General features: G+C 40.7%; 1 protein-coding gene across 2 annotated transcripts; it reads left to right on the top strand.

Moving 5' to 3' along the window:
- Positions 1-3,028: 3,028 nt before the first annotated feature.
- Positions 3,029-10,654, top strand: GAR1 (GAR1 ribonucleoprotein). Of its 2 annotated transcripts, none has more exons than XM_068975592.1 (7): positions 3,029-3,286; positions 3,604-3,814; positions 5,303-5,457; positions 5,919-5,978; positions 6,199-6,337; positions 9,964-10,029; positions 10,392-10,654. In XM_068975592.1, exons 2-7 carry the CDS (start codon positions 3,616-3,618, stop codon positions 10,403-10,405), a joined length of 633 nt encoding a protein of 210 aa, XP_068831693.1. In that variant the 5' UTR covers positions 3,029-3,286; positions 3,604-3,615; the 3' UTR covers positions 10,406-10,654. The 2 variants fall into 2 exon arrangements, with proteins under 2 accessions (XP_068831693.1, XP_068831694.1); XM_068975593.1 differs by having other exon boundaries at positions 3,075-3,128.
- The last annotated feature ends 267 nt before the right edge of the window (positions 10,655-10,921 follow it).

Below are 10,921 nucleotides of genomic sequence, written 5' to 3'. Positions count from 1 at the left end.
GGGATCATGACAGGAGAGTGCTCAGATGTTGGAGTCCAAAGATTCAGAAACCAAGAGTATAATGCTACCATGAAGACAAAGAGGGAATTGGAATGATGAAAAACTTGAAAAGAGGAAGGAGGGAGCCTAGAGGTAGTGATACAGCAAAGGACTGAGGGGGTGTGAGAATCCATGGTTTCACTTTGTCCCTCTAATTAGTTGGGGAAGTTTCTGCCCTTCTGTCAGTTTCTTACATGTAAAATAAAGGGGTATCATGTAATCCTGAAGGTTCCATAGGAGTTCAATGGTTTCAACACATTGAGTTGGAGATAACAGACACCAAGACTGTTGAGAGTCCCTTGGACTGCAAGAAGATCCAACCAGTCCATCCTAAAGGAAATCTGTCCCGAATATTCATTGGAAGGATTGATGCTGAAGCTGAAACTCCAATAGTTTGGTCACCTGATTCAAAGAACTGACTCCTTGAAAAAGACCCTGATGCTGGGAAAAAGTGAAGGCAGGAAGAGAAGGGAATGACAGAGGATGAGATGGATGAGATGGTTGAATGGCATCTCATGAGTCTGAGCAAGCTCCAGGAGTTGGTGATGGACAGGGAAGCCTGGCGTGCTGCAGTCCATGGGGTCGCAAAGAGTCAGACACGACTGAGTGACTGAACTGAACTGAACTGGAGATAAAACACTGAATGTAAACAGAGCAAAATAGAGCAGGGCTGTTATGAATAATTCTGCCTCTGTATGATGCATAGAATTTAAAGTACATTTATCTAATCTGATGATTGCTAGGTGCTTTCTCAAGAAGCTTGTACTTTAGTGTAGGTGACATATTGTGATTTCTAATATCCATAGTTAAAGTCTACAAAGTTCTTCCAATGTAAAGAACTCCCTAAAAAAAGATACCAATCCCTACCTTCTTTCAAAAAGGTAAACATCAAGGTAAGGCCTCAGAAGATCCAAGTGAAAAAAGATAATTCAAATTTAGCAAATGGAGGGTCACTAGCCTTCTTTGGGAGACAAGTTTTAGTGGAAGCTGAAGTCAAATATCCAGGACTTAAAAACAGGAGTGGAGAAAGGCTTTTAGTAGAGACTGTCCTGCTGCTGCTGCTGCTGCTGCTAAGTCACTTCAGTTGTGTCCAACTCTATGCGATCCCATAGACGGCAGCCCACCAAGCTCCTCCGTCCCTGGGATTCTCCAGGCAAGAACACTGGAGTGGGTTGCCATTTCCTTCTCCAGTGCATGAAAGTGAAGAGTGAAAGTGAAGTCGCTCAGTCGTGTCCGACTCTTAGCGACCCCATGGACTGCAGCCTATCAGGCTCCTCCACCCATGGGATTTTCCAGGCAAGAGTATTGGAGTGGGGTGCCATTGCCTCCTGTCTGCGCTCAAAATGTACTTGCAGAGGAACAAACTATATGGCACAAAAGATAAAAATGTGGTCTGGCTTTCCTTCAGACAACAGTTCCTTTAATAGCGCATAGACAAACTTTTTTCCCCCCTTGCTTTAGTGAAACCAAATTGCCAACATCCATTGTATCATCAAAAAAGCAAGAGAGTTCCAGAAAAACATCTACTTCTGCTTTACTGATGATGCCAAAGCCTTTCACCTTGTGGATCACAACAAACTGTGGATATTCTTCAAGAGATGGGAATACCAGACTACCTGACCTGTCTCCTAAGAAATCTGTATGCAGGTCAGGAAGCAACAGTTAGAACTGGACATGGAACAACAGACTGGTTCCAAATTGGGAAAGGAGTACGTCAAGGCTGTATATTGTCACCCTGCTTATTTAACTTACATGCAGAGTACATCATGAGAAACGCTGGGCTGGATGAAGCACAAGGAGAAACATCAATAATTTCAGCGCAGATGGCACCACACTTATGGCAGAAAGCAAAGAACTAAAGAGCCTCTTGATGAAAGTGAAAGAGGAGAGTGAAAAAGTTGGCTTAAAACCCAACATTCAGAAAACTAAGATCATGGTATCTGGTCCCATTACTTCATGGCAAATAGATGGGAAAACAATGGAAAGTGACAAGACTTTATTTTTGGGGGCTCCAAAATCACTGCAGATGGTGATTACAGCCATGAAATTAAAAGATGCTTACTCCTTGGAAGGAAAGTTATGACCAACAAAGCATATTAAAAAGTAGAAACATTGACAAAGGTCCGTCTAGTCAAGGCTATAGTTTTTCCGGTGCTCATGTATGGATGTGAGAGTTGGACTATCAAGAAAGCTGAGCACTGAAGAATTGATGCTTTTGAACTGCGGTGTTGGAGAAGACTCTTGAGAGTCCCTTGGAGTGCAAGGAGATCCAACCAATCCATCCTAAAGGAAATCAGTCCTGAATATTCATTTGAAGGACTGATACTGAAGCTGATACTCCAATACTTTGGCCACCTGATGTGAAGAAGTGACTCATCTGAAAGACCCTGATGCTGGGAAAGATTGAAGGCGGGAGAAGGGGACGACAGAGGATGAGATGGTTGGTTGACATCACCCATTCAATGGACATGAGTTTGAGTAAACTACAGGAGTTGGTGATGGACAGGGAGGTCTGGCGCGCTGCACAGTCCATGGAGTCGCAGAGTCGGACATGACTGAGCGAATGAACTGAACTGAACTTAGCGAAACCATAGGATAAAACGATGGACACAGTACTGCCCACAATCGTGCGTACTTCAAAGGATCCGGAAGAAACAAACGATTCGAAAGAACTCCGACAAGCCCTTTCACTGGGTTCGGATGCGGACAGATCCACCTTCCGGGCAGAGCGCGGCTCAAATCTCCTCAGTAGACAACTGGTGGAGCCGCAACCAACTGTCGAGCAAGATGACCGCAGCGCAGTCTAACAACACGGCACACACCTCCACTCAGTTCCCAACCAGAACTTGCCGGGCCGCGGGGAGAGGGGCGGGCCCTGACGCCAGTTATCTCCAAGGGCAACGCCGCAGAGCGGAACTTCCTGCAACGTCATGCTTCAAAGGACGCTGATATTGTATGTCACTTCCTCTGCTCGCAGTAGGCAAGTAAAGCTGACTGTCGTAAAGTAACGGTTGATGTTGAGATATTACTGATACTCTTCCAGCATTGAAGGCTCTTTCGGACAGGCGACCGCGTACCTGCTTCCGCAGGTGCCTGGCTTTTTTTTCTAAACCAGTTTTTCGAGTTTCTAGGTGATTCCCTCCCCACTTCAGTTTTGTCCCGGTACGGTGGCCGAAGAGGCTCGTGTGAGGCGGAAGTACCGGGAGAGTGGGTGTGAGCACCCGGGCCTGAGGTGCACGTGGCGCCGGTGAGTAGCGGGAGGAGGCCAGGCAGTCTGAGAATGTTGGACGTGGAACCCAGCGGAGGGAGGGAGGGAATGCGGCTGAGGCCCTTCCTGCCTGCTGGGGAAGGAGGTAGTCACCCGGGGCGACGGGGCTCGTGAGTGGTCGGTCGGCGCTCACAGGGCTGTCGGCAGGTCACACTCACGTTTCCGGCGAGTCGCTGGCCCTCTGGCCATGGTTGAAGTGGCAGAGTTGCTGTTATCATCGTTATCCGCTTTTATGGTTTCTGATTGAGGCTCAGAGGCCCCAGTGACTGAACGGCACGCACTGTTTTTCTTATTAGGTAGGAGCGAACATGTCTTTTCGGGGAGGAGGTCGCGGAGGATTTAATCGAGGTGGCGGCTTCGGTCGCGGCGGCGGCACCAACAACCACTTCCGAGGTGGAGGCGGCGGTAATTTCAGAGGCGGCGGCGGCAGAGGAGGATTCGGACGAGGGGGCGGCCGCGGAGGCTTTAACAAAGGCCAAGACCAAGGACCTCCAGAACAAGTAGTTTGTATGTAGGCTTCAGAGCTTGGCCTACTTGGGCGCGGAGGGTGGAATGGAGTCGGGGGCGGAGGTTGTAGGTCTGTGTTATTAGTAAGTTTGACTAGGAGTCTGGTGCTGAAAGGCAGATGCAGCAGCTGTCTTTCTCAGGGGGTTGGTTCTTAGTTGTGGAGTCAGGCCTACGGAGAGGCGGTAAGCTGCCTTCAAATCGTGCTGTAGAAAGTAAGAAAGCTGAAGGACAGCTAAAATGCATCCTGGATATAGAACTAGAGTTTTGGCTGAAAGGGAGATATAAATAGGTATGTTATGTCCTTACCCGTACTGTTCCCATTTTACAGATAAGAAAACTGATTCAGAGTTAAGTTTATTTGCTAGGGTCATAGTGATGAGTGATCAGTAAGGGATATATTTGAGATACAAAGCCAAGTTTCCTTACTCTTAATTGCCACTCTTAAATAAGTGAAGTGAGTTAAAAACAAACAAACAAAAAAACCCACAACTTGCTGAGAAGGGAAACTGCACAGGGGAGTAAAAAAAATAATAAAGACCTAATTAGAGCAGTTTTGGGGTAATTATCAAAGAGATAGGGTGGAAGTTTTAGAAAGTGAGACAGAAATTTGACAGAAGCCTGCATTAAAGAGGAGACAGGATAAATAGAGTCTAATATATGAAGAGAAAGTTGGATCGGTATGCAAAATGGTGTAGAGGTCAGTGGCTAGAGTCAAAGGTCCTGTCCCGTAACAGTCCATGCATGACACATTGAGAGCATTGCGAAAGTGAAGAAAAAAGGAAGGGTTAGATGGGAGAGAAATCTCAGTGGAAACAAACTTAGAACTTGACTAATACTAGAAATAAAAGATTCTTGATTTTGAACTTGGGTGATGGGAATTGAGAGTTGATTTTATAGGAATATGGTGAGTATTTTAGTTTGAGGTGGATATAAGTTAGATATAAAGGTAGTTATATGAAATTCCAGACTTTCTTGGTAAGGATCGAAGAGTCAGTGAAAAGGTGGTAGTGGGAAGTTTTAAAAGGGGAAGGGGGGGAAAAAGGCAGGAGAACAACAGACTGTCTTAGAGTTATGGATGGGCAGATGAAGAAGAGACAATAGAATGAAGCATAGCATTTAATCAAATAATAATAGTAACTACAACAAAATAACTTACAGGTTGAGTGGTCTCAATATGCCAGGCACTTTCTAAGCACTTGACACATTGTTGTGCTTAATCCTCACAGTACTGGGTGTTAGCCGAGGGTTTTGTTGTTAGCCTTACATTAAAGATGAAGACACTGAAGAATAGAAAAGGTGAGACCCTTACTCCAGGGTCTAGTAATCTAGTATTACTCACATAGCTAGTATTTTGTGGAGTTGGTACTAAACCAGGAAGGCTTTTTTGCTGGTGAAATCCCAGGCAGCCAAGAGGAAAGCTTCTAGAAGAGGTTGGTCAATATCATTTGAAACTGTTTTATATTTTAACAATTTTATGTCCTATTTTAGTATTAGGAGAGTTCCTGCACCCTTGTGAAGATGACATAGTGTGTAAATGTACCACAGATGAAAATAAAGTACCTTATTTCAATGCTCCAGTTTATTTAGAAAACAAAGAACAAATTGGAAAAGTGGATGAAATATTTGGACAGCTTAGAGATTTTGTATCCTTTTTAATTGGAAGATGTAGCAATCCTGTTGAAAGGTCATGATTTGTTTTTTTCTGGAGATAAGTATTGATTAAACTGAACTTGGTGCTTCACTGAAGTGGATGCAGTATTGCTAAGATTGGACCATAAAGGAGAATCAAGACAGGGGAATATATTTCCACATAAATTGAAAAGATAGGCCTCTTAAGTGTGCCTTCCTTTTTGAAAGCTTTTAGAAATGATTGTCATTTGGATCAGTGCCATTTGAGTTACTTTGCTTTCGATATGATGATGCTACTGCAATAGTATGGTGGACCTGGAAGTTTTAAAACAAAAACTTCACTTCTGTTTGGAAACTCATTTCTTACTTTTCGTGACTATTTCTGTATATTCTAACCTTGTTATTTTAAAAATGACATGTGAATTCAGAAGATTATCTTTTATTATAATTGCTTATTCCTTAATAAAATTAATAGTATTTTTCAGTTAAATTATCAGAGAACATGAAAGCATCTTCCTTTAAAAAACTACAGAAGGTGAGTCAAGCTAACACCTAGATCCTTGGTTTTATAAATGAATGACCTACCTTAGGACAGTTTTACTTAAAAGCACTTGAGTCTTCCTCAGTGTATCACTAGTGAAGTTAGAGGGTTGGGATTTGACCCAGGCAGTTTTGAGTCTAGTGTGTCGGTTCTTAATTATTATATTGTATTACCCCCCAGCTCATCACACTAATTGTTTCTATTTTACTTCCAGTTTTATATAGACCCATATAAGCTGCTGCCGTTGCAGAGGTTTCTACCTCGACCTCCTGGTGAAAAGGGACCTCCGAGAGGTGGTGGCAGGGGAGGTCAAGGAGGAGGAAGAGGCAGAGGAGGCAGAGGTGGTAGAGGTGGTAAGTTCCCCATGGAGGAAAACTTCTAATGAGATTTCAAAGTCACAGCCTATTTAAAGAGTACAATTTAATTTTGAATATAAGTCAACCTCTCTTATGGTTATTTATTTCTTTTAGTTTGGCTCTTTCAAATCTTGGCAGATTACCATAGTAATAATGCTTAGTTTCTATAACATATAGGATTATCTTAATTGAATTTTAATTTTTTAATTAGTATTTAGCGAAACTTTATGAAGGTGGATGATATCTTTATTTTTATGAATGAGGAAATGGAAACTTAGAAATGTTAATTTGTCCTAATCAAACAATTGGCGGCTCAGAAATAAAACCAGTGTCTTCTGATGTCATGTCAAAGACTATTATTACCAATAAATTCATTGCTTTGATTTCAGTATGTTGATATTATGTATTTCCCCACAGCTTTGGTACATTTATTGTGTAGGCAGCCAGGTGATAAGTAAGGCTGGGGATGAGCTGGGATGCAGCATCTGGGAATGATGTGCTAGGTGGGTGACAGGATGATGGACAGAGCCAAAGTGGTAAGGAAGAGGAGCTGCCAAGTGGGTTACTGTATCAGAAAAGAGAATTTCATTTTCACTTTTGCCTCTCAATTTAATGAACGTTTCACTCGGTAAATGTGCCTTTTTGGGATCCAGATAACTTGGAGATAATCTCTTAAGAGATATGTATATATTTATTTCTTTGGAAGTATCCCTTTGAGAATTTGAATGGAGATCCCCTCATTCCCATTCTATATTCAGTCTTATATAAAATAGTTTAAAAAATTCACAACTCTATTTTCTTGAAATCTTAATCTTTATATTGTATTTTAGATATATGTGCTTGTTTCTTTATAATTTCTCTCTTTATGTTTCATCATTCTTTTACAAAACTGTCCCCCAAAATAAGTAAAAGTAGGGACTGTAGTAGGAAGCCAAATGTATTGGATAATAGAAGAAAATAATTTAAAATTTTAAAATTTCAAAGCTTGTCAGCATATGAACATCAGTGTGTCTGTTTCCAGCTCAGTTAACCTTAAATGTTGTATCCATGGTACTTCCCAGGTGGCGCTAGTGGTAAAGAATCTACCTGCCAATATAGGAGACGTAAGGGACATGGGTTTGATCCCTGGGTTGGGAAGATTCCTTGGAGGAGGGCATGCCAACCCATTCCAGTATTCTTGCCTGGAGAATCCGATAGACAGGGGCCTGGTGGGCTACAGTCTATCGGGTCACGGAGTCAGACACGACTGAAGCAATTTAGCAGGCATGGTAGTACTCCCAGAACCAAACCACCCATATTTGCTACTTTTTGTTCTTAGAATTAAGAAGCCTTAGTGCAGTTTAAAAAGTGTATCCCACAAGCAAAAGTTGAGGTACAAATACATTTAACAATAGGGCTAAATTGAACTTTAAAGTAACAAGCTTTTCTAATGTATTAAAACAAAACTTGTTTAAAAAGTTGTAACCTAGGATTTTTCCTTTCCACTGGATTGAGAAACTACTACTGTTTCTCCATTTTTATCTTTTAAAAAATTCTGCAAGATAAAATATGTGAATATATGTTAGCTTGGTACAGAAATAATTGCAATTTTGCATTGTTGAATTTTTCCCTTTGATATTAGAATACATTCTTAAATAAATATGATTATATTATACCTCATTTTAATGCACATTTCTTGCTTTATATTTTTTGCTAATGACATTAACAATAAAAATACAAAGATCATGGCATCTGGTCCTATTACTTCATGACAAATAGGTGGGGAAAATGTGGAAACAGTGTCAGATTTCATTTTCTTGGGCTCCAAAATCACTGCAGACGGTGACTGCAGCCACAAAATTAAAAGATGCTTGCTCCATGGAAGGAAAGCTGTGACAAACCTAGACAGCGTTTTAAAAAGCAGAGACGTTACTTGCTGACAAAAGTCTGTCTAGTCAAAGCTGTGGTTTTTCCATTAGTCGTGTATGAATGTGAGAGTTGGACAATAAAGAAAGCTGAGTGTCAAAGAACTGGTGCTTTCAAATTGCGGTGCTGGAGAAGACTCTTGAGGGTGTCTTGAACTGCAAAGAGATCAGATCAGTCAATTCTAAAGGAAATCAGTCCAGAATATTCATTGGAAGGACTGGTGCTGAAGTTGAAAGTCCAGTATTTTGGCCCCTGATGTGAAGAGCCGACTCACTGGAAAAGACCCTGATGCTGGGAATGATTGAAGGCAGGAGGAGAAAGGGCCACAGAGGATGAAATGGTTGGATAGCATCACTGACTCAATGGACTGTTTGAGCAAAATCAACATGATGGTGAAGGACAGGGAAGCCTGGCGTGCTGCATGCAGTTCATGGGGTCAGAAAGAGTCAGACACGATGTAGTGATTGAACAACAACAATGACATATTACTTGCTGTTTATTTTATATGTATTTTAGACTATGGAAATGATGTTAGATAAAAAGCAAAATCTAGCAGTTTTCTTGAGTTCAAAAATGGGTCATAAAGCAGTGGAGATAACTTGGAACATCAAGAACTCATTTGGCCCAGGAACTAACAAATGTACATTGCAGTGGTGGTTTAAGAAGTTTTGCAAAGGAAAGGAGAGCCTTGATGAGGAGTGCAGAGGCTGGCCACTGGAAGGTGACTCCGAGCCATTGAGAGCCACATTAAAGCCGATCCTCTTAAAACTACACGAGAAGTTGCCTAAGAACTTATTGACCATTCTTTGGTGGTTTGACATTTGAAGCAAATTGGAAAGGTGAAAAAGCTTGACAAGAGGGTGCCTCATGAGCTGACTGCAAATAAAAAAAAATCATTTCAGTGTGTCATCCTCTCTTATTCTGTGTAACAACAATGAGGCATTTCTTGATTGAATTGTGACATGCAACAAAAAGTGGATTTTATATGATGCCAGTGATGACCAGCTCTGTGGTTGGATTGAGAAGAGGCTCTAAAATACTTCCCCTAAGCCAAACTTGCACCAAAAAAAGGGTCATGGTCACCATTTGGTGGTCTGCTGCCAGTCTTCTGATCCACCACAGCTTTCTGAATCCTGGTGAAACCATTACATCTGAGAAGTATCCTCAGCAAATTGATGAGATGCACCGAAAACTGCAGTGCCTGCAGCCAGATCAATAGAATGGGCCCTATTCTTTTCCGTGACACTTGACCTAATGTCGAACAGCCAGCACTTCAAAACTTGAACAAACTGGACTGTGAAGTTTTGCCTCATTTGCTGAATTCACCTGACCTCTCGCCTTATTCATCTGATCTCTTGGCAAATGACTACAACTTCTTCAAGCATCTTGACAACTTTTTGCAGGGAAGAATCTTCCACAACCAGCAGGATACAGAAAATGCTCTCCAAGAGTTCGTTGAATCCCATAGCATGGGTTTTTGTTACAGGAATAAACAAACTTATTTCTCTTGGAAAAAGTGTGTTGGTTGTAATGGTTCCTATTTTGATTAATTAGGAAGTGCTTGAGCCTAGTTATTTTAAAATTCAGGGTCTGAAACCAGTGACTTTTGTAACAACCTAATGCTGTTCTTTATAATTGTAAGAAATATATTGATGTTTATAGGCTTATCAAAATATGACAGATTACAGTTATTTAATGAATATTTCCTTTATTTTTAGGTGGTTTTAGAGGTGGAAGAGGAGGTGGAGGTTTCAGAGGAGGAAGAGGGGGTGGTGGTTTCAGAGGTGAGTGGAGGAAGAAAACTTGAAATAACTGAATTTCTAGAAATGGTATTGTCTCCTAACTTTTATTTCTTTTTGCCAGCAAGTATGTAGAACACCATGGTATTCCTTTTTTTAGCCTAATATACAGTTTCATTTTATATCACTTTTACCTTTGAATTTTTTCATCTGCTTCTGCTTTACTTTGCTATATTATTAATTTGAAAAGCAAAAAGGTGGTAATATAAATAATAGTTAAATTTGGTAAAGTATGTTTGTTAAACTTTACCAGAACTAATGTTGATTTTAAACTTGAGTTTTGGCTAATAGTGTTACTTAAAGTTCACTTTTCTATATTTTTAATATTTTCATTTTCTCTTAATTAGGAAGAGGACATTAAGTGTAACAGTTGACAGAAACTTCACCAGTTGACTTCTGCATTAACCTCATAATCTACTTCAGTGGATCAGAAACTTGTTTCTTGAGCAAATTTTGAAGAACTGGTCTTTTTAGGACAGTGGAGCTAAAATGTCAACGTCTCGCAAAAATGAGTGCGGCAGAACAGGCAACTTTGCTTCAAAAGAGTATGAATAAGTGTTTTAACATTTTGTACAATGTTCGGAACTTTGTGGGTGTTTAATAAAGGGACAGCTTTTAATTGGAGCATATTTGAATTTTGTAAATAAAGTGTTTTATTTCTTTAAGTAATTCAGAGCTGTGTTTATTAAACCAGAGTTTAAAGGGACAGCCCACTAGATTTAAGATAGAAAAAGAGGATGTTTACATATCTAACTGAGCTTTAAAGAAAAACAGAGCTAATAGTGCAGTATTTCACATTATTTATAAATTAACACTCCCTTTAAAATGTTCGCCTTTTGTATATGAGAACATCAGCACCCTTTATCACATTTTTTCC

Source organism: Capricornis sumatraensis, chromosome 7, assembly GCF_032405125.1.
Source record: "Capricornis sumatraensis isolate serow.1 chromosome 7, serow.2, whole genome shotgun sequence".
Classification (NCBI taxonomy): domain Eukaryota; kingdom Metazoa; phylum Chordata; class Mammalia; order Artiodactyla; family Bovidae; genus Capricornis; species Capricornis sumatraensis.
This window is presented reverse-complemented; position numbering and strand designations above follow the sequence as displayed.

Bases quoted from the DNA above. Each gene is read 5' to 3' on its own strand.
- GAR1 (XM_068975592.1), top strand. From the start codon at position 3,616: ATGTCTTTTCGGGGAGGAGGTCGCGGAGGATTTAATCGAGGTGGCGGC. The intron at 5,458-5,918 runs GTATCCTTTTTA...TAAAATTAATAG, and splicing joins TTGGACAGCTTAGAGATTTT to TATTTTTCAGTTAAATTATC. The intron at 6,338-9,963 runs GTAAGTTCCCCA...CTTTATTTTTAG, and splicing joins AGGCAGAGGTGGTAGAGGTG to GTGGTTTTAGAGGTGGAAGA.